Source organism: Dendronephthya gigantea, unplaced genomic scaffold (assembly GCF_004324835.1).
Source record: "Dendronephthya gigantea isolate DGI-Jeju-01 unplaced genomic scaffold, DenGig_1.0 000003F, whole genome shotgun sequence".
NCBI lineage: Eukaryota > Metazoa > Cnidaria > Anthozoa > Malacalcyonacea > Nephtheidae > Dendronephthya > Dendronephthya gigantea.
The window spans coordinates 3,799,810-3,823,879 of NW_021163013.1; the positions used below are offsets into that span (position 1 = coordinate 3,799,810).

The following is a 24,070-nucleotide window of genomic DNA, read 5'->3' on the forward strand; positions in this document are numbered from 1 at the left end:
CAATTATGTTTTTAACTTCCAAGACGAAATTTTAAAATATTGTCGTTCGGACGTTGACATTTTACGACGTTGTTGCATGGATTTTCGAGAGATGTTTCGTCATGTAACCGGTATCGATCCTTTCGAAAAGTTGTTTGACTATTGCTTCTGCCTGTAATTTGGTCTTTAGAAGAAAATTTCTTCGCGAGGACACGATTGCTACTATACCCCCAAACGGTTACAGACCACGAGACAAGCATTCCATTCTTGCGTTTAAGTGGTTATCGTTCAGGGCTGAACAAGAAAACTACAGCAACTACTTCACTCTCTTCGACATTGTGTCAAATGAATTTGAAAGATGTGAGCGTAATGATTTATATTCGTTTAATTAATTAGTTTATATTGCTGTTTACAATAACTAGCTTCATTTTGCAATTCCTAGCATTATTAAACAATCTAAGGCACTGTTCTGACATAACTTCAAAATTCACTTTGTTAACTTAACAACAATGGATTTACGTATTTTCGCTCTTTCTGATTTGCTTGCAAGTTTTTATGGATGTGAAGCTGGGCCTTGTTGTCGTTTTATTAAAATTATTGGTCTGGTGGATTGTGAGGACTGTGGTATGGCTAAATTACCTACGATAAAACGTGGAAGTCTCGCTGTAAGACAGATAAATATGCGCCGAAACAATTTGTCTGCTGTTTATGATTCAATGGTAAAAATTTGGCCCAATATTCGGATGCTGGATGTACGCGAGAACCCATTAATATGTGGGCACATTTTCGTAACGAAAGTGATGATAATATCAGACTGTTCTACTCAACTTTTCGTCTCACCCTTTCACAATACCCTAAACTCCGTTATTTTAATCAGCGACCATTACATCTCAACCTCCCATTTTGTTACCCCAACATCAGTTCAGCCATCACCCACCCATAATTCCATTACCTCAACCATCAACCCGACCTACATCTCTGTATTCACCTCCAACTTTGTCACCCAAACCTTAATTCAACCATTACCTACGCCGAAAACTTCCATTTCTCCCTACCTTGTTGTATCGCCTTCATTCTCAACTTCGATCCTATACCCTCATCTCCCTCAAAATTTCAAACATTGGCGTCCGACTTCAGCATTCCTCCGTCACATTTACACAGTCATTCGCAACATCAACGACAATCTAATCTTCCTTTTACAACTCCTTTAGCAGCTATTAACCCAACAACAATTACTTATTCCAGCTCCAAGTCAAAACCAGCGGTTATGGAATAATAATACTTCTAATATTCGCCGTGACTATTTTTATTTTCTGCTCATGCGTACGGTTCCGAATGTTGCGATTACGAAGACCGCTACAGCTGTGAACATTGAAAATATCGAGATGGCATGGGCCTCTGATTCCAGTGAAGAAGTGTTTTATTCTCAACCTACGCTAACTACAACGGTTTAATTTCTAAATCAATTCTTTTGCACATCTTACCCTAAAAATTACTCAGAATTATAACAGAATGATAATATGTAAAATGCAAACATTTTAAAGACAACAGAGAACAAAAAAAGCGAGAAAATACGGAATTTCTAAAGTATATGGTTGCTATGGGTGAGTAATTTGAAATAACAAAGCAACCTATTATTTTGACTCGTGTTTTGACTTATAATACAAATGCAGCTTATCACTATATGCTGGTTTGAATATATTATTTAAATCGTCTTTTCAAGCTCTACCGTTTGGTGGTATTTTAGGGTCTTTAGCCCAAATACTTGCCGAGATATTTAGTTTTCCTTCTTCCCGACAATATTGTCGGGTTTAATCTAAGTACGACAACAGTGATTAAGCAAATGTACAACGCTGATCTAGCAACGGTTAAAACGTTAGCCAGGGAAGAGATTATGGCTAAAATTATCATCAGATTTATCGAAAAGCAAATTCAAAAACAAGATCGCTTAGTTGGTGGATATCCGTCAACGAAGCCAAGGCAAAGGGAGAGAACGTGTGGAAAATTATCAAAGAAGCGTTTAATATTTTGGATTACGGAAAACTCTCCGAAAAAACCCAAAGAGAATTCGAACTGATATTCAATACACCATACTTACAACTCCTAACTTCATACCGAAGGCAAAAGGGAACTAACTTAACCAAATGTTTGGACTATTTTTTAGACCATGTCTTTTGTATCTGTCAATTAAAATACCCAATGTAGCATAATTACTCAGATTTATACCATATTAAAATAAAACCTAATCAAATATGTATCTGCGCTTTCATTTACCTCCTACTTTTCACATGTTCGATGATCCCTGTTCACGTGATGGAAAACCTCATTCCTCAGGGTCACTGTACACGTGAATCATGACCTCTTTGTCCACATGATCCAAGAGTGAAAAGATGAAAAAAAAATAAGAAAAACAAAAAAACCCCGGCTCCTTAAGGAGAAGAGAAAAAGAGAGGTTAAAGAAGCTTAAGGCTCTCTACGACTTTTTATGTCAAGAGGACTTTGACATGGTTATCGAGTTCGAGAAGTGGTACGCCTCTACCGAGGCATATGCTTTATGGTTAGAAAAACAAACGGAGCATTAACTTTAATTATTTAAACATTTAGTTACACATATTCTTATGATCACTATTATACCAGCTGTTATACTTTTCGTGTTAGATTTTCTTGCACATTTTGCTCGTTTTTTATACAAAAAAGGTTACATAAAATATATAATCAATTAAACTTTTTTTTGATGTTGTTTCGAACATTTTCCGCCAATTTCCGAAAATATTCCTAACCAAACGCGTAAACCCCGCGCAACATACCTAAAAGGCTGACGTTACAACATCTGAGGTCTCGTTTACACGCGCTAAAGCTGTTGTTTTTCATTGCTTTGCTATGGATTTATCTACCATGCACCATCAAACAAGCAACCATGCTGAATCAGCTCGTGGAGCTGGAAGAGCAATTTCCATTAGTTTGAACGCAATATAATGTTTGAGCAAAGAATTAAAATCATTTCCCGCCTTATCGAATGGGGTCAAGAAAATGAATCCCTTGGTATAGGGGGAAGCCTAAGCGACTCATGGACTCCTAAAGCGAGGCAGAGACTGGTCAACGATTGGAGCGATGACAATATTCAAGAGGGTTATGGAAAACGAACAATTGATTAACTATACGGAGAAGATGAGGAAGACGAGGAAGTAAGGGACGATTTACCTTTTTTTACTGTAAAACATTTAAAACAACTCAAGGTTAAAAAGTTTGGCACGACAAGCCTAGATTATGACATTCAATTCATTAATACTGTTTCCAATTTGGAGCTATGGCAATATCATAATCGCCTCCATGAAATATTTGGAAGTTTACTGGAGACAGTGACAAATGGTGTGCCGATGCACGATCAGGTCCGTTTCGTTTTGCGCTCGTCTCAATTGGAATATCCAATTTCTTTACCTTTCATGCCCCGGGAAAGATTAACATCCGAACGAGTTTTGACGGAAATCGATGAGTTTCGACTTAATGATTCGGTTAATGTTAAATTGTACATGTTGAGATGCCTAATGGGGGGACAGGAAACAAACGTAAAGAAATCAATTTAGACAAGTACCTATTCAAATAAACGCTCAATTGTCCGCATTAAAAACAGCGATAAGATTTGTTTGGCGAGAGCGCTTGCGGTTTCTATAGCAAAAATTGAAGATGATAAACAATACAGAAATTTAACGAAATCGGATAATAGCACGTTACAAACACGACTGGCACACGAATTGCATGAGAAATCTGGGGTACCTTTAACGGAGTGTGGTTTAGAATAAGTAAAACAGTTACAAACTCATTTGAATGAGTATCAGATTAATATTGTTTCGAAGGAACACCAGAATTGTATTATTTTTTCCGGGCCGGATAAGGAAAAAGAATTTACTTGTATTTGCATGATAATCATTATGATGTCATAACCAGCATGCCTGCGTTTTTTTCCAGAAAAAGGTTTTGTCATACATGTAAGAAAGGATACGATAAGTTACGAGATCATTTATGCGGGGATACTTGTAAATTGTGCTATTCTCAAAATTGTCCGATTGTTTCATGGGTTCGGTGTAACGATTGTAATCGTTATTTCAAAAGTCTGGAATGTCTTCATAAACATAAACAAAGTATAGGGAATGCAGAAACCATTTGCGATTCATTGGTTAAGTGTTGTAGCTGTCAGGCTGTAATAACAAATAATGTCAAACGAAGCAAAATAAGACCCGAACTGCATAACTGCGGACTTGTTCGTTGTGCCGTGTGCCAAAATTATACGTGGACGGTGAGAACCATTTGTGCTACATGCAACCCGACAGGGCAAAAACCTCCCGAACGGTGGATTCTGAGTCTGGCGAACATTTAGACAATGACGCCCACGAAGATAACGAACCCAGCGAAGATAACGAACCCAGCGAAAATGATAGTGCATTCAATCAACTGCTATTTTTCGATTTTGAATGTACGCAAAAAAGTGGCACGCATGTTCCAAATCTTTGCGTAGTACGTGATGAATTGGGTAATGAAAACATCTTTCGGGAAGAACGTACAAAAGAAGATTTTTGCGAATGGTTATTTCAGAAAGAGAACGCTGGCAGTATTGTGATAGCTCATAACTTTCAAGGCTATGACGGTTATTTTGTATTGAAATACTTACATAAGCAGGGGATTGTTCCTAGTGTTATTTTACGTGGAGCCAAACTTCTTACAATTAACGTGCCAATGTTTAATATTAAGTTTATTGACTCCTTATGTTTTATTCCGATGAAACTTGCTAACTTTCCAAAAACGTTCGGAATGACTGAACTTGCAAAGGGTTATTTCCCTCACCTTTTTCATGCTTGGAAGGAGAGAAAACCCATCTCATCCTCGATAGAGAACCCAAAGCAACGTGCGGCCAAACGAGAGAGAGAGAGAAGGAGACAGAAAAAGTTGGAGTTGGAGAAGCTGAAGGAGTTTTACTCCTTCATGCCTAGTGAGGACTTTGGCGCCGTTCTCAAACTTGAAGTGGCCTACAGCGCCGAAAAAACAGTAGAGGAGGAGAAGATGGTTCAAGAAGCCATCATGAACTTCGACACCTATTTTGAGGGACGTCAGTAGTGTAAAAAAACACACAAAAAAATCAAGAAAAGACAAAAAACAAAAAGGAAAGGGTTTTTTTAAGAAAACTAAGAATCCCCTCAATTAATTTGGAATGCTTTGGTTGTCCCAAAAGCAGATAAACTATTTAATCATCCTCGACAGTTGATCTTAAAAATTTGGCCCAATATTTGTACGTTATAGATGTACGCGAAAACCCTCTGATATGTGGAAACATTGCAGTAAAAACAATGGTGGTAATATCAGACTGTATCACTCCACTTTTTTAAAACACCCAAAACCCCATCACCTCCATCATTGATCCCGACATCTCAACCGTATCTTATACCCTTATCCCCCTCAAGATGACCTCGGAGAAGTTTAACTAATTGTTTGAAGTATATTTTGGATTAGTTTTTTTTATTTGTGTGTTAAAATATTCAATGTAAGAGTTATGAATGGTCGTATTTTATACCAAGTATCGTATTTTATACCAATTGATACCAAGGACATTGATGGCAAAGACCCATCATACATGTGGGAGGTACGTCATCAAGTCAGTTCTATATGTACGCTCTTCAGAGACTGAGGGCTCCCTAACTCAACGTGCTGCAAGAATACCCAGAGTCAACGTTAAATGTTCTTGTTCAGCTGTATATTACAAACAAATCATATTAACCGCTCTTCTCATGGCAGCTTTGAAGCAACAAATAGTGATTCCTTTAACTGTGGGACGAAAAAATTTCGGTGGATAAGGTACGTCATCAAGTCAGTTCTATGCCAGCTATTTTAGATTATTGTGTGTTAATTAAAATCTCGTGAGTATGTCATTTTTGAAGTAAAAATTATTCTAGAAACCATTTCTTGTGTTTCAGCTAGGACAGATTTCCGTTCATAACTAGAATGTAATAAGACATGCAAACTCTAAAAAAAAAGGATTTCTGACGGGCCATGTGCAATAAGACTAAATAATTGTGACTGCTTAATGATAATTAAGATATCGACTGAACTTGCAAAGGGTTATTTCCCTCACCTTTTCAACACTGCCGAGAATCAAACGTTAGTTGGGCCTATACCACCAAGTGCATTTTAAACGCATGCTTGGAAGGAGAGAAAACCAATCTCATCCTCGATGGAGAACCCAAAGCAACGTGCAGCCAAACGAGAGAGAGAGAAGGAGACAGAAAAAGTTGGAGTCGGAGAAGCTGAAGGAGTTTTACTCTTTTACTCCTCATGCTTAGTGAGGACTTTGGCGTCGTTCTCAAATTTGAAGCGGCATACAGCGCTGAAAAAACAGTAGAGGAGGAGAAGATGGTTGAAGAAGCCATCATGAACTTCGATACCTCTTTTGAGGGACGTCAGTAGTGTAAAAGAAAAACAAGAAAAATCAAGAACAGATCATATGATATAATTTAGCCATCCCTGCTCGCATAAAAAAGGGTTTGTGAAATTAACCAAAGTCAAATCAAAATGGATCGGAAACAAAAAGAAGCCGAAAGATCGAGGAAAAATTACCACAAACAAAAAGAAAAGTTAAATTTAGTCATTCGTTCAGCTCTAGGTCGATTAAATGCCATGATTATTTACGTAGAAGGTGCAGAGAAGTTGAAACCCTCGTCAACTTTCGAGGTAAATGGGATGATTGATGGAGGTCTTAGATACATTATCACAAAAAATGACAGGATCCGATAGCAAAGAGCAACAACGACCTGAACTTTGAATTCGAAAAAAAAACTTATGCATCAGAAGCATTTATGCATTTAATCAAATGGTGCAATGAAGGCTATACTGACATTGTTTAGAGATATAGAAAATAAGTTGTGTCACTGTTGGAGATCAATGGATTTATGTGTGCAAGGCAAGCACGCAAATTGTGGAGCACATTTAATCATGTAATTGCCGTTTCTCAATGGCTACGATTTGCGAATTTCCTGCATGCATGATGGATGAAGCTTTCGATCCCTTAATTGAATTCGCATGGAACAATTATTTGTAATATTGCAATTAGGAATGCATGTATGTGTATATGGAGAAGAATTTTAGCGTGCAGTTTTTCGAAAGATTTTTAGCCAACAACTTGTTTCTTTAATATATGAAGCAGCATGAATTTTATAATATTCATCGCGAAGGTTCAACGAATTTTTCGAATTTTATATTTTTCGCAACTGAAGGTTGCTTGATAATCAACTACTGTCGCACATTGCGCGTGTGAAAGATAAAAGGGGAAAGGTCCATTAAAAAATAAAAGTTGCATTCCATGAGACATGTACCGCTTTTTGTCAATGAATTTGAAAAAACGACCGAACCGAACCGAACAGCACCTTGCAATAACATCATGCACAACTATCTCAGAATCATCCTCAAGCGATTTAAAAAATGATAGACGGTTGTTTTGCATAGGGGTGATATGAATTTCATATTTCCCACTTTAGAAAAATCCGAAACAGAAGTAACACACTCCGATTCTTTCCTGACAAGCGTTGTCACGAAAATATCTCCGTGTCTTAATATTGGCTAATTCATACTACCATGAAATTCTATTTTCCTGATAGCTTAATCAGCCCTTTTCATTTCATGAATATACCATTTTGAGGGTACTTTGATTTTCTATGGCGGGTGTAAACAATTACATGCTGAAAATTGAAAAGCAATTTTTTACAATAAACGAATAACTATTTTTCACAATTAGCTTTTAAAAATTTTGTCATCGCTACACATTGGTCGTACGAGACCTGAAAGAGATGCCGAAAATGGCGATTATTCTTCATTATGAAAAAGGCTAATCGTAGTGTGACGTCTAACAGAATTGAGGTTCAGACTCCGCACATGCACGACAACGAATTTTTCGTTGTTTTCTGCAAGGAATCTTCCAGCATGAATATGCTGTAGGCATTTTTCACAGATTAACGCTAACTACTACTAACTACTTCAAACCTTGTAGTCGTCAGCATCTGGTTGGTTAAGAATTCCTTGCCAAAGAAATTAGGAATTATGTATCTTTCACAGATTAACACCGTAACTACTTCAAACCTTGATACAAGGTAGTCTTCATGCAGCATTTGGTTCAATAAGAATTCCTCGCCAAAGAAATTTCAAAAGCTTTGTTTCATCCGAGGGACTTTCTAGAAGGGACGAGGGCATCAGCGATGCAAGTTTCGAACATTTATGGTGGGTTTTCTTGGCTACGTGGCGTGGCATCACTGCTTTCTCTTTCGTTTTTCTCCTTTCTCAGATCTAAAGCCCAGCTGAGATCTTCATTCCGTATCTTAATGAAAAAAAAATTCGTTAACCGACATCTTGTTTCATTATGAGACCTACTTGCATAAATGACGTCACGACAGGATCAATGAAATGTGTTTAAAATTTGCTTGTCCTTCATCATTTACCTCGTCGGAATCCGGTTTAGCGTGCAAGGCTTTTGAGAAATTGATAATTGCCTATATGAACAAAGAAAAGAAGAAATTCAATGGTTTAATGACAATATCGGCAGACCATTGTCAGCACATTCTTGGTGACAAAGATTCGTTTAAATAATATATAAAACCACAGCACAACCGCAGCACATTGCAATGTCATTTAAAGCACCTGTTGTTGATGTATATAGTTCTATGTATCGCTATACAGAACCCTACGTGTTATCCTCCAGGGGCCGGTTGTTCAAGAGGCGTTTATAGCGAAAACGGCGGATAAGCCAAAGTTTAAAAATACTCACATAGATCTTGTACGAATGACTGAGCCTGAATCTTATGTATTCAATATGTACTTTCATTGACGATTAAACTATTTACATCGAAATATTTCATCTCAGTTGTTCAATAAATAGATTATTTTATTTCCATTTTGAACTTATATAAAAGCTAAACGCCTTTAGAACAGGCCAAAACGCTTCCTTGTTTTGCTAAAAAAAATTCCAGGCAAGGGGTAAAGGTTTATACAGTTGAGAAGAACATTTAAACGAAATAAAATGCCTTCACTAGTTAACATTCAATACCTATACTTTGATGTTATATGCAAAGGTTCTATATATCTACAAACCATTTCAATTTCACCAAATGCGACTTGCGCACGACCAAGAGTCTGAAAAGAGTTTGGGCACCTTGGGTTGAGGGACACAGCCATCTCTGCCTCCTGAATTGCTGGGAAGATTTCGTCCAATTCAAGTAGAACCTGTTTAACGAGAAGACAGGAAACGTAAAATATGCATGTTTATTGTTTGTCCCGAGGACTAAAAGTTGAAATAGTTTCAAGAAAAATATCTAGAGCATGCAGTATTCTATTCAAGACTTGTGCTTAGCAGCCGTTTGTTCACATATATACAGATGGCTTATCTATATTGAAGTTTTAAAAAATTATGTAATGGGCATTTTATAAAGAACTAAAATAACGTTTTTTTGAAATTAGCATCACCTATTACAGAATTTTTCTATCAATAAAGCATCTATATATAGTGTAAACTTTTCATTAAAAAAAATTGGGGGACACCGAACTGTTTTGTGATATAGCTATAAACGCGATTAAACGGGTTTGGACGCTCATATAATATTCCTGTTCAAAATGTGCATTTAACCATTTAACCATGCATGCATGCATGCATCGGGTTGATTGGAAGAAATATATTTTCATTCTCACCTGAGCTTTCATTTCATGAAGTACATCATCGTCAGGGGCGAGTTGAATAGCTTCATTCCACTTTCTTATTGACTCCCAATATCTGAACACAATTCATAATAAACATGTAAATACTAAATTTCAAACAGAAATTCATAAAAAGATAATAACGAATAACATGAATCGTACGCAAAGTTGTCAGGCGATACATGCATGCGGCAGATGAAGTTAGCAATCGGTATGAATAACATGAATCGTAGGCAGATTAATTAGAAATCGGGCCGAAGCTGGATTCTTTAAAAAAAAAATAAACTGCGCATTATTGAAAATGCACATATAAATGATAAATACCAAATTTTTAATTATAAAATTGAAGGTGTGAATTGAAATGCTAGCGACAAAGAAAAATAAGCAACTGCCGGCTACTTTTTTTCAGGGGGGGAGCCGGAAGGAATCCAATGCAACTTCAGCTCAACATCAGGTTTGGCACCTGAAAAGATGGACGTCTGAAAAAAGTCTAATTATTTTCGGCATTCAAATTAGTCGATGTACATGCATAGACAGCAATATCCTAAAGCATCAATCACGTTTCACAATTACAATCAAATAAATAGAAGCTAGGTTTGAATACGCGTCGTCATGTTATACATGTCGCCGTTATGAAATCATGAGGCCTGTTTTCCACTTCAACCGTACGTATCTTAGCGCAACGTAGCGTATTTCTATATGTTTCTGGAGTAATCGATGATATGTATACGTTTCACTATGGTACGGTTGAAGTGAAAAACATGCCTTAAAAGGTCGTTTTCCACTTCAACCGTATCTTAGCGAAACGTATATAGCGTATCTCTTTGTTTTAAAGTTATCATAGGTTTGGTCGAATACTCCGGAAACATACAAATATATACGCTATGATACGGTCGAAGTGAAAATCGGCCTTAAGGTCTATTGAATCGTCGAAATGGACGGCCTTGTTTTCATTGTTCGTATTCCTCCCTTTTTTAAAGCCAAATCTGATGTGGTGAGACTGGCTTATTATTCAATATGTACAATCCGAAGTTTATACAAACGCATTCAGTTGCGTTTTAAATTTGCAATATTTCAAAAAACTTTAATATGTAAATTGCCTGCATGTATATATATAAAGACAACATTAGTTTGCCTGTCTTGGCTGTCTATCACAACTATAGAGTTAGTATTCGGAAAACTTTCAGGGGGGATTTCCACTTGCGGAGAAAGAGGTCGCTAGCGAAATATTTGCATATATATTTTCCTAGGCTGGAATTCAACTTGCAGAGAAACGGTTGGTAGCGTAATATTTGCACATTCTCTTTTCAAATGAGAACAGTCAAGCTGAACTAATTTATTTATTCTGTCAAAATTGCAAATATTTGAAATCAAAATAATTGCAAAAAAATATGCAAATATTTCGCCAGGGAACTCTTTTTCTGAAAGTGGAAATCCGGACTCATATATCTTATAATCTATACATAGAGTTGGAAAAAATGGAAATGATCATGCAGTGGACATCTTATTTTGACTGAATCTAAGATAAGACGCCGCAAATTAAACTTTCGGGTAATTTTTAGTAATTTATATCTTAATGATCAACTGTAAGATAATACAGGCCTATTACCTTCGTGAGCTTAAAAACATGGCAGTTGGATAAAGTAGGATAATTCATTTTTACGTGCACGGTTTGAATTGTAGTAATTTATTGCTCAGCGATATTGATCAACCGCGGTTTGCTTTTTTGCGGAAGCCTTTATTGAGTGATTCTAACGTGGGCGGAGCGAGTTATTTTACAAAGCACGTCTTTCCCACCGGTTAAAATGCAGCGATAAAGCGACGTCTGGTTGCAGCTATAGTTTCATGAGACTTCGTGCAGCTGTTACCATCTGGAGGGATTGCCAAAGAGACATGAATAATTTGGCTTGGGAAAAAGACGATTAAGTTAAACTTGTACCGACAACTTTGACCTCTCTCAAAATTACATGCGTGGATGTATTGAATACGCGATTTTATTGGCCTGTATTAAAAGAATTAAGTCCGTCTTTATGTACACTTCAACTTCGAGCACAGCAGGTATGTTATACATAATTATTACTTGGCTGATCGCTTTCAATGGACGAAAATGAACATTAGGTTTCCATGGGCATTCTGTAGATATATACGCGGATAAACTATTTATATGGCATTTTGGGCGTGAAATATTTGTCTTGTAGGAAGGAGAAATAATATAAGCGTAGAAACTTAAACAAAAATGGATTACTTTGCTCTGGATTGCACCTGAGAAAAAGTAATTAACGCGCGGTAAGATGTCCTAAATAAAAGCAAATATTTTCTGGGTATTTTTGGATATAATTGAAGTATGTCATGCATTTGCTGAAATATTTGTCTACCAATCGAGTCTCAAACTGCTTTATCGAACAAACGCATGCATTGTGTGTTAAAGTTTTAGTCCAAAAAAAGACAGAGAATTTGCCTATTTTTGTGTGTATACATTTATGTGATAAACACCGCATTATTAAAAATTCTGTATGTGCTTGCATGTTGAACGGATTAAACTCGACGGACATGAAACATGCAGCTGCTCTTCAGGCATTGTCTTTAAAAACTCTACAACATAAATTATAATATGTCAAAAACTGGTAGTCCAGATCAAAAAAATATGAAAGAATGCAATAAAATGCCACTAATATAAAGTCTTTTTACTTCCTAATCCAAAGTCATCTCTTGTGCGGGGTTCATAATGCATGTAGAATTTCACTATAGCAACATTAAAATATAACAAAGTAATTAAAACGCATATACACAGCTAGAAAACTAATATACAAAGATTCCTATTATAATAATAAGCCTTGTATAAGAGTGTAACTGATGTTCGAGGTTCATATATATATTTCGTTTTTGGCCTGGATAAAGCTTATTTTTCCTGAGGAAGAGGCTTAATTAAAAGAAAGTTTGGAGACCAAAGAGGGCTTAAATTATACATGAATGTATTGCTGCTCTATATTTAAGCTACGAATGTTGTCAACTAAGAATATGAAGTTCCCGAATTTTCTTGAAGCTCTTCTCTAAATAACATCGAAGGTAATTATAACGGTTGCCAAAGTGATGCACCACGAAAGTGAACGGTCTCATCAGCCCATGCACGCCGCAGAGTACAACGTTCAATTTAGTTCAATGTAATCTAATTTTTATTAGTTTTTTTCATGCGTTGGCGTTCTATTTGCCAAGCAAAATAAGTTTTGGGAACGCCTAGAACATATTAGAGACAGTCGATCGATCAAGGTCCACTTTAACAATAGATTTGCTAGTAAATAAAATTGAATATTGAAAGTCCCACGGGAATTTTAGACCGAGTCCTCGATGTTTTTGAGGAAAATTAGACATGCCCGTGTTTTCTACAGAACACAAGCATTCAAAGCTTTCACAGGTGCAACGTCGAATTCGGTTTAATAGTCCCCCCACTCTTCAGGAAACGTCTAACTTTCATATATCGTTGTACTAAATTTATAAAATTATAGATTGGAGTGAATCTATATTATAAATTTATAATCAGTGGCGAAGCCAGCCTGACGATTTAGTCATAACTCATGCTATGCAAATTTTATGTTATTATCATTATTCATTTCTTTAAAAATTAATTGTTTTCACAGTCAATGAACACCAAAATATTAGCAAAGCATGACTGAATAGTCGGACTGGCTACGCCACTGTTTATAATATAATATATGTGAAGCTTTTTTGGACCCTTAATTTAGACTAACTTTGCTTTAATCGTTGGCTTCCGACTAGTAATCAGCAAGAATATTTTGACAGGATAAAATTTATTTGCTTTCAGAAATTAAAAAAGTCCTAAAAATCACATCGCGTGGCCAAATCCTGTCCTGTCTGTGGATGTTTTTCCGAGTTCATCAAAAACATCATGATGTACACTTAATATTTATTTAAGGGTCTTATATGAAACATTATCAAAGCAAATATAAATCTATTTCGGATCAAGCTAAATTACATATATATTTCAACCAACGGCCTAAACCGTACCACAAGGCAGAGCAAATTTTTCATATTCCAGGTATATACGGCCAGGTGGAAGAGTTTTTGCGCATGCGCCAGTTTAGCCAAAATTTCCTTATGGGGTTGGGCATGATTAGTTATATTCAGTTTATTTTTTTTGTAAAATATTACGTTCGTCTTAATCATGATCAATTTCATCAATTAAAGTAATTATGACGGTATTTTATGTTCTTCATGCAGGAAAGAAACAAGTTTTACTGTAGCCTGATGGATGCGTCTATTTACATCCACCTGACCATTCTGTGCGTCGTGAATGTCGTGTTTATGTTCACAGGAATAACCCTAAATTCCCTCGTCCTTCTCAGTTTTTGGAAATCTCACCAACTTCGAAAGAGATTATGTCATTACACGATAATGCTTCTGTCCTGCTTCGACCTCCTCGCGGCGATGACGAATCACACAATCCAGACGACCTACTCTGCGATTTGGTTAGCTGAAAATTATCAAGTGTTATCCAAACTGAAAATCTATTTGGATATAAGCAAATTCTTCCTTGGCTGCTCGTTACTTGCACTTTTAGTGATGAGTTTTGAACGATATTTGTCAACAGCATATCCCTTGTTTCATCGAGTATCATTTAACAAACGAAAGCTGCTCCTTTTACTGGCTCTTTCTATCTTTCTTTACTTGATCTTGGCGTTGATTTCGTCCAATAATTTGGTCATATCGGGTCAAATGGGAGCAGTGATTTTTTTCTCAATCATCACTCCCCCTTTCCTCTTCTTCAACTACAAATTGTTAAAGATATCACGAGAAATGCGAAAAAATGCAGCAACACGCTATGTGGAGACCTCAAAAAGGTTGAAATCCGTCTCCAGTTGTTTTCTCGCAGTCGCTTGCTACGTGATCCTGGTTATTCCGACGATCATTTTCATTGCTCTCAGTTTTTCAACAAACGCCAACTCGTCTAATGTACGGCTATCCTGGCTTTGGACAAAAACAATCATCTCCATGAATTCAACGTTCAACTGTTTGATATTTTTCTGGAAGAATAATATCCTGTACACCGAAGCGATAAAAGTCGTGAAAATGCTAAAAATCAGGAAAATTTTTTGACATTTGAAATCTTTTCACATCCCACTTGACAATACCAGCAGACTTTAATGCGAGCATTGAAAGGAAAGGCACTGAATGTTTGTGTGACAAGCGACATATATCATGCACATATGAATTTACTGTGCGGGTTTTCTTTGCATGTCCGAAATGCAAACTGTATTGTTAATATTCTGCATGCTGCTTTTGTTCTTCATCATTCTACATATTATGTCGTTGGTTTCATCAACAAGCGTATTAGCCTAGTTGAGTTACACTATACTTGATTATCCAGGCTAATATGAATTGTATAATATAGCTACCACTGTAAATAACGTTTGCTATAGACAGAATATGTGAGAAACAAAATGTTAAATAGTAATATACAAATATAACATTTACGTGTGAAATTACTAATGAGTTGAGTTTGTTGAATTTGGGATGTGTATGATTTCTGAAACCGCGGAAATTGGTAAGACTCTCCGCAATTCCTGATACTTATAGGCTTCAAACTTGGTGAGAAAAAAAAATTACAAATACCCAGCAAAATATGTCTTTGCATGCACACGCGTGTAAATTTAAGCTTCAAAATGGCCATTTCACACACTGCAGCTGTCACTTGTGTATGATAAGCTGTCAAAAGATTGCATAATGCAAATTCAGAAGGAAAATTGAACTTTTTCAGGTTATTTAAAAGTTGTTTCTTTGATAGCGATACAGAGATACACAATTATGAACCAGTGATTAGATTTTCGGGTTGAAACTCTATGAGCGACAATTTTGCGATGTTATGATTTCTATATATAGTCGTAATTAAAAACATTAAACCTTTTAGAATGTATACAGGGCGTATATTTAGCTAACTAGCAGTTCCTAACAGAAAGAAAAGTACTGCCTCATCCCAATAAAAACAATTATTCACCACAACTTGCCTTGTAAATTCAAATAGTTAAAATTCAACCATTATACATGATTTTCAGGACTTTCAATCTCCTAAACTGTTCATGGCGTTGATGTATATACATGTTTGTGTAAAGGGGGGGGGGGGAATATTATACCCCTTCCTGAAAATTTCGATCGTGCATAAACAATACAATATTTATTCGCTTTATTTCAAAGCGATATACATCCTTCCTACATCCTTCAAGTGACTGAGCTCCAGTCCTTATATAGTTTCCTTAATTCACTTAATAGTTACATTAATCTGTTCTAATCGTCTGCTTGTAATGTATTGTATTAGTTATCACTAGATACTTTTAAACACACGGCCCTTTGAAAATCACGTAAGTGAAAGGCTACCGTGTCTATATAAATACTTTTAAATAGCACCGCACCCAACGCTATATAGATTTCCTTTGGTTTATAATACTGTATAGTTGTTGTTGTCGGTTATAGACTAACAGTGCCATTTTAGGCGTCAATCTATTTCACTGGTTAACTGATAAGGGCGGTTTACCGCTACGCCGAATTTCTCAATCCAACAAAATTTTTGTCGGATTATATTTTCAATTGTGTCCGGAAAAGGAATTCATGCTTGCACTACACGGTCGAATTCTCACAATTGTAAATTATTTTCCAAAAATATTATTCTCATCGAAAAAGTCCGTCCAATATGGGAAATCCGCCTTTCCATATGTGAAATTTATCTCGGTGGGTGTTTAAAAAACCCTCATGCACGATTTTCGATCTAAATATTTATATACACGTCTTGCTATATAAGCTGGGCAGAATATATTCTTCGGCGCTATGATTAAATTCTGATATACGGGTTTCAACGAAACAGAATGAATATGTGCATTCCATGTTTTCCTTGCCGGCTTGCCTACAAGCCTGGGCCTGCCTGTGCCAATCTCTCTTTTATTGTGTTTATACTATTTATTGCCTCGAACAAACTTTCAATTTTAATCGCGATTTCTGCGTTATCGAAACCTGTCTCAGGACAGTCACACCAAATATGGTAACTTATTTACTCTGATGTATGAACTAATCTGACAGTTAACTAATAAAAAATAATATTTTCTATTATACATTGAGGCTTAGGACGACATGGGAGGTTTTTATGAGCATAATAGGTAAGTACATTTTGAAAAATGCTTGTTTTATTACGAATAATGGATTTAAAGTCTTCGCGGACAGCCAGAGGGATATAAACTATATATGTGTTGTTTTCAACGAGCTGTTCGCTTTTCGTCATAACATATTTGTTTGAAGTCGATAAAGAAAAAGAATATTTTCACGTTTATATCGTCGACCAAATAGCGTCGACTGTATTCTCATGTATACATTCTTTATAAACACAGCGACACCTAATATCACATAATTTATGTCTTTGTTAAGCCGGTTTTCCACTAGAGATATTTTTCGCGCGAAGCGACTTTATTCCTTTGTATTTGAGAAATTTGTTCCATGTGGTTGCAGTTGAGAGCTCTGAAACAAAAGTAAAATGTCGCTTCGCGCGAAAAATATCGCTTGTAGAAAACCGGCTTTAAACGACCAAGACTCTAAAAGCACTAATATAAACAGCTGCATGCATGCATGCGTTTGCAGACACCTTGCAAGCCTAGACTCTAGTAATGTGGTTCAAAAACTAGATGTTTGAGCTTCAGAAATTGAGCAAGAAAGGAGCGAAATATAATGATTATATATAATATAGTATTTCTCGAAGTTCGTGCATTCGTGTTTACGATACCTATACGATGTACATGCAATATAACTGCGTACAAATACATCAATGTAATTATTTGAACAACGTGCATTAAAAACGATTACTCAAATCAATATGCAAAACTATTTAAAGCATATAAAGTATTAAAACAGTATAAATACACTTGACATTCGCGGACCGAAATAAGTCAAGGGTTAAAATTAAAGCTACAGGAGCTAGCACCCAAAACATTTCATGGCCGAAAACTTAAAGCATATTGGTATTTTAAAGCGATGTTTAAACGTTTTTCTAATGGTGAACAAAGGAATAAAACTCATATCAAGTTAAAATATATATATATTTCATTCAGCGGTTGATTTTTTTGTTTGTTGGAAACAATGGCTAAATGACGTACGCACGTGCCAGCAATTTTTGGCAAATTATATCATATATGCCGCACAGGGTAGTCTCTATAACGGTATAATTTAATATTGATATGCACGCAGCTCTTTTAAAAGACGTATATATATATAAAAACAATTTTAAAATCGCATATCCATTTTATTCTATATTTAGGAAAGTATCAAGTATCGTTGTATAGTAGACTCTGGTTGAACAAGATGGATGCGTCTATTTACATCCACCTGACCATTCTGTGTGTCGTGAATGTCGTGTTTCTGTTCACAGGAATAACCCTAAATTCCCTCGTCCTTCTCAGTTTTCGGAAATCTAACCAACTTCGAAAGAGATTATGTCATTACACAATAATGGTTCTGTCCTGCTTCGACCTCCTCGCGGCGATGACGAATCATACAATCCAGACGACCTACTCTGCGATTTGGTTAGCTGAAAATTATCAAGTGTTATCCAAACTGAAAATCTACTTGGATATAAGCAAATTCTTCCTTGGCTGCTCGTTACTCGCACTTTTAGTGATGAGTTTTGAACGATATTTGTCAACAGCATATCCCGTCTTTCATCGAGTATCATTTAACAAACGAAAGCTGCTCCTTTTACTGGCTGTTTCTATCTTTCTTTACTTGATCTTGGCGTTGATTTCGTCCAATGATTTGGTCATATCGGGTCAAATGGGAGCAGTGATTTTTTTCTCTATTATTTCCCCTCCTTTTCTCTTTCTAAACGGTAAATTGTTGAAGATGTCAAAGAGAATGAGAAAAAATATCGTATCACCCGAAGTGGAAACCTTGAGGAAGTTGAAATCTGTCTCCAGTTGTCTTCTCGCAGTCGCTTGTTTCGTGATCCTGGTTATTCCGACGATCATTTTCATTGCTCTCAGTTTTTCAGCAAAAGCCGGGTCAACTAATGTACGGCTATCCTGGCTTTGGACAAAAACAATCATCTCCATGAATTCCACGTTCAACTGTTTAATATTTTTCTGGAAAAATAACATCCTTTACACGGAGGCGATCAGAATCCTAAGCGTGCTTAAAATCAGGAAAGACCAGTAAAAAAATAACGATTTCACAGAAAACTTTTATCTTTTGAATCATATATAGCTATAACGAAGGTTAAAAGCAAATATATATATAGAACACCTGAAATTATTTTCTGCATAATATAAATCCAATGTGGTTTCAGGTGCATGGACGGATATCTTGAATGTAAACTCTGTATTGCATGTTAATATGTATTTTACATTTGATAGGGTTAGATAGGCATATATAAAATGTATAAGTTCAATACAAGCTTTTGTTTATACAGCTAGCGTATACAAAAGCTGTTTAATAATAAAATTAATCATTTTGTGTGTGAATAAAAATACTGTACTGATGAGAAAAAAGTAACAATTAATCGCTCGTATAGTCATGTGCCTTGAACGTAGAGAGAACAGTTGATCCTAGATGAGAACACATGCATGAGCCTAGAGATAAGCTTTGATCCTAGCCAGGAAAAAGCTTCAACCTCAAGAAGAAAACACTTTAGCCTATGTAGATATGAGAAGCTTTGATGCTAGACAGAAGAATGCTTGAGCCTAGAGATGAGAAACTTTGATCCTAGACAGTACAATGTTTGAGCCCAGAGGTGAGAAGCTTTGATCCTAAACAGTAAAATGCTTAAGCCTAGAGATGAGAAGCTTTGATCCTAGACAGTAAAATGCTTGAGCCTAGAGATAAGAAGCTTTGATCCTAAACAGTAAAATGCTTGAGCCTAGAGATGAGAAGCTTTGATCCTAGACAGGAGAATGCTTCAGCCTATAGAGAGGAGAAGTTTTGATCCTAAACAGTAAAATGCTTAAGCCTAGAGATGAGAAGCTTTGATCCTAAACAGTAAAATGCTTGAGCCTAGAGATGAGAAGCTTTGATCCTAGACAGGAGAATGCTTCAGCCTATAGAGAGGAGAAGCTTTGATCCTAAACAGTAAAATGCTTAAGCCTAGAGATGAGAAGCTTTGATCCTAAACAGTAAAATGCTTGAGCCTATAGAGATGAGAAGCTTTGATCGTAGACAGGAGAATGCTTCAGCCTATAGAGAGGAGAAGCTTTGATCCTAAACAGTAAAATGCTTGAGCCTAGAGATGAGAAGCTTTGATCCTAGACAGGAGAATGCTTCAGCCTATAGAGAGGAGAAACTTTGAACCTAGACAGTACAATGTATGAGTCCAGAGATGAGAAGCTCTGATCCTAAACAATAAAATACTTAAGCCTAGAGATGAGAAGCTTTGATCCTAGACAGGAGAATGCTTGAGGTCAGAGATCAGAAACTTTGATCCTAAATAGTAAAATGCTTGAGCCTATACAGATGAGATTAAGCTTTGATCCTAAATAGTAAACTGCTTGAGCCTAGAGATGAGAACACTTGAGCCTAGAGGTGAGAAGCTTTGATCATATGTAGTCCCTATAGACAGGAGAAAGCTTGAACCTAGAGATGAGAACACTTCATCCTAGATGGGAACACTTGAGCCTAGAGATGAGAAGCTTTGATCCTAGACAGTACAATGCTTGAGCCTAGAGATGAGAAACTTTGATTCTAGACAGTAAAATGCTTGAGCCTACAGATGAGAACACTCGAGTGTAGAGGTCAGAAGCTTTGATCCTAGTCCCTTTGGACAGGATAAAGCTTGAACCTAGAAATGAGAACACTTGGGTGTAAGCAATGCTCGCACGAGCTTAGAGATGAGAAGCTTTGATCTTAGCCAACAGATGAGAATACTTGAGCTTATACAGATGAGAACACTTGAGCCTACACATATGAGAATACTTGAGCCTTGAGATGAGAAGTTTTGATCCTAGACAGGAGAACGCTGGAACCTACACGAGAAGGGGCTGAGCCTGCATGCGAGGGCGCTTAGAATGTTGAGTCGATAGATAAGGAGACCTGGATGCGAGAAGTTTTATAAAAAATAACCGTTGTGGAAAACCAGCTTTAGCCCAGAGATGAGAAGGCCTGAGTCTTAAGAGGAAACTTGAGTATGAGGATAAAGAGGCACAGGTGTTTCATGGCACATTTCCCGCCCATTTCCTTCAGTGTGAACAGTGGGGTGTCACATAACATCTGTCCTAGGTAAGGTCTGTTTTTTCGTTACTTAGGCCGAAATATCCAGAACGTGTTGTTTTGACAGTGGTTGTACAACGTTTCATGTACAGGTTGTTTGAATACGCCGCCATGCTGCCCCCTAGTTACATTGAAATGTATCTGAAGGCTAAACCCATAACCGCTACATCATACACAGCACAATATACAATATCACTCAAAGACTGCCTACGGCCGTATAGTACTCCAAAAAAATTTTTTCTGAACGTAAAACATGATAAAAATGTAAAGAAATATCAGAAGTTTGTTTAGAACGAGCGTCCCCATGTGAAATACTTAATTGTTCCGGCAAAGGGGTGGACAGGACAAAAATAATGTGTATTACAAATATGATCATATATACTGACATAGATGTTGTGAACATTGAACTTAAATTTGATATGCTATATGTATTGTTGAAACAATATCGTTGTATTTATGTCGAAAGATTTTAGTTTTCTTCTGTAATAAATGCGTGCATGGTCTTTCTCTTCTGAGCTTTATGATAAAATGCGTGGCTACCCACCGTTTAACCCAAACGGCTTCATGCAGGTGTTTAATAGCAGAGGTCATCAATATATTATTCAAACCTATTTGCTATTGCAATTGCCATTATTTCACTAATTTCACATTTTCACTTGCCTTTGTACCTCAGCCAGACTCGCAATGCCTTCCGTTTTTCAAGCGAATACTTTTTGTAATGTGGTCTTCATCCGTGCATGTGTGTTTGTGTTCGGTATTTTTTTATTTTACTTGGCAAACACCGAAACAATTTCAAAAGATCGTAAATCCGTAAAATGAAAACCCATCTATTGTCCCGATTTGTCCGAGTTTCAGTTCAGTGATTTCTTTTATCATAGCCATAGTCATAGCGATTTTAATTTAAAACAGTCGTAAACAGGCAAATTTAAAACAGTCGTAAACAATTTTAACAGCTCATGAAACGACCAATAAAAATTGGCAATATTACAATAGACGGTATAGCCTTAGGTTTGCACATCTATTAATGAGTTATCGCGGCATGGAAATTGGAAAGACAAAATGGCTTAAAAATGTTTTTATTCGGCCGGTTTTAACGCATAATGCATGCGAAAGCATTTCCGCCGGTAAAATGTCTTTTCATTGGGAACTTTGAGTAGGTATCAATAAAATAGCTGATCGAAATTTTCGATGTGTCATGAAAACATGATAAAAAGCCTTTTTATCTCTGCCTCTGGGCTAAAGCATTTTATCCCTAGGCTCAGGATTTTTATCTTCCTAATCTTCCTAATTAATTGCATCTTCCTAATCTAGCTAAATAGGAACAAATCTAATTTAATCCATATAAAATCAACAATATTTTGGGGGAATTGTACATTCAAGTCATAAAAATTACCAGATCTGGCCACACTCATGTTGTGTATCTTGAATAGCCTAATTTCCCTGATCATCTTGCCAACAAAATTAACAAAAACATTTACCAATACTGGGTGCATATTTGACTTATTGATTGCTAACACACTACAACAATATGAGGATGAGAAAGCTTGAACCTAGAGACAAGAATGCTTGAGGCTTGAGCTTAGAGATGAGGATGCTATAGCGTGGAGTGAGGAGGCTTGGGTCTAGAGATGTGAATGCTGTGGCGTAGAAATGAGAATGACTGAGCCTAGGGGGTTAGAAGGCTTTGGGAGGATGAGAAAACCTGAGCTTAAAGATAAAAAAGCTTTAGCCCAGAGATAAAAAGGCTTTGGCCTAGGGACAAGATGGTTTTGGCCTGAGGAGGTGTCGCCCAGCTATGAGAAGGTCTCAGCCTAAAGAGGCGACTTGAGCCAAGGGATAAAGGCTCTCATGTTTTCATTCTACATTTTCCCATCATTTCCCTTCAGTGTAAACAGTTGGGTTTCATTGCAATGAAATGAAATGGAATCTTTGGCATGGTTTAAATACTAAAATTATTTTATGGGTTATTACATTTGTTTATATATTTTATACACTGTTATTTTACAGCAAGTTTTAACATTTATTGACCATTATTTTCATTACTGTTTTATAAACCGATAACCTTGCATCAAATGTGGTTTATATAACAACTGCCTAAATTCAACAAAAACAACCTCTCAACCTTTTGGCCTGAATGCCTTTGATGCAGGAACTTAGGTCAAAAGGTTTTTTCTCAATTTCTGGCAGTTGTTATACCACACTTGAAGTGAAGGTGTTTGATGATGCCTCCTTATATTGGAATGCATCTGAAAAAGCAATATTAAACCGCCACGTCACATAGGGGGGAAAGAATCAGCAGGAATGCAGGATATGAACATGCCGGATATGAACCGCAGCCTACTGCTATATTCGTTAATACAAAGTCAACAAATCATCTTTTCTAACGTCAAACATAATATAAATGTAGAAATCTTAGATAATTTGCTTTTAACGAGCGTCCCAAAGTGCAAAAGTGAAATAAACATGACCCTCGACATGACCCCAGCACTGGGGCGTATATAAAGCCAAATATGTGAAGACCATACATGTTGAGAACAATTTAACTTAAATCTGATATGTTCTATGTGTATATTAAAACAATATCGTTGTATTTATGTCGAAATATTTTAGTCTTCTTTCGTGATAAATGTGTGCTCTTTCTCTTTTTTCTGCCGCGAACAGCCGCAGGTGTTCAATACCAGACTAACAGAGGTCATCAGATTATATACCTAGCTTCAACACCTGTTATACTCATGCTTAAACAAAATAATACAAGATACTGCCATAATTTAACTAATTTCACTTGCCTTTGCAGCTCAGCCAGAGCGATGCCTTCGTTTTTCAAGCGAATGCCTTTTGTAATGCGATCTTCAAGCAGGGCCTGTTGATGTTTAGATTTCTTCGTCAGAGAACGCCAATCTTCGATCAAAGGTTCATTTACTACGTCGTCGTCTGCTGAGAACGATGCTGGGAGTGAATTTGACACATTTTTACATCGTTTACGCTTCCATGAGAAGCTTGTTTTACTAAACATCATGGAATTTGTTGCAATTCATTTCAACTCATTTCAACTATTTCATTGAGCATGGTGAGTGGTGAGTGGTGACTAACAACTGAGTCACAAACAATCACAACAAACGAGCAG

General features: G+C 36.6%; 1 protein-coding gene across 2 annotated transcripts; it reads right to left on the bottom strand.

Annotated features, from left to right (window-relative positions):
• Nucleotides 1-5,924: 5,924 nt before the first annotated feature.
• On the bottom strand, nt 5,925-24,024 carry LOC114540923 (tetratricopeptide repeat protein 33-like). Of its 2 annotated transcripts, none has more exons than XM_028560922.1 (5): nt 23,733-24,024; nt 9,697-9,778; nt 9,103-9,234; nt 8,454-8,504; nt 5,925-8,332 (listed from the first exon to the last, which is right to left on the bottom strand). In XM_028560922.1, exons 1-5 carry the CDS (start codon nt 23,960-23,962, stop codon nt 8,231-8,233), a joined length of 597 nt encoding a protein of 198 aa, XP_028416723.1. In that variant the 5' UTR covers nt 23,963-24,024; the 3' UTR covers nt 5,925-8,230. The 2 variants fall into 2 exon arrangements, with proteins under 2 accessions (XP_028416723.1, XP_028416731.1); XM_028560930.1 differs by lacking the exon at nt 23,733-24,024 and adding an exon at nt 21,607-21,791.
• Nucleotides 24,025-24,070: the final 46 nt, after the last annotated feature.

Bases quoted from the DNA above. Each gene is read 5' to 3' on its own strand.
- LOC114540923 (XM_028560922.1), bottom strand. From the start codon at position 23,962: ATGATGTTTAGTAAAACAAGCTTCTCATGGAAGCGTAAACGATGTAAA. The intron at 9,779-23,732 runs GCAAGTGAAATT...AATTGTGTTCAG, and splicing joins GCTCTGGCTGAGCTGCAAAG to ATATTGGGAGTCAATAAGAA. The intron at 9,235-9,696 runs GTGAGAATGAAA...CTCGTTAAACAG, and splicing joins TTCATGAAATGAAAGCTCAG to GTTCTACTTGAATTGGACGA.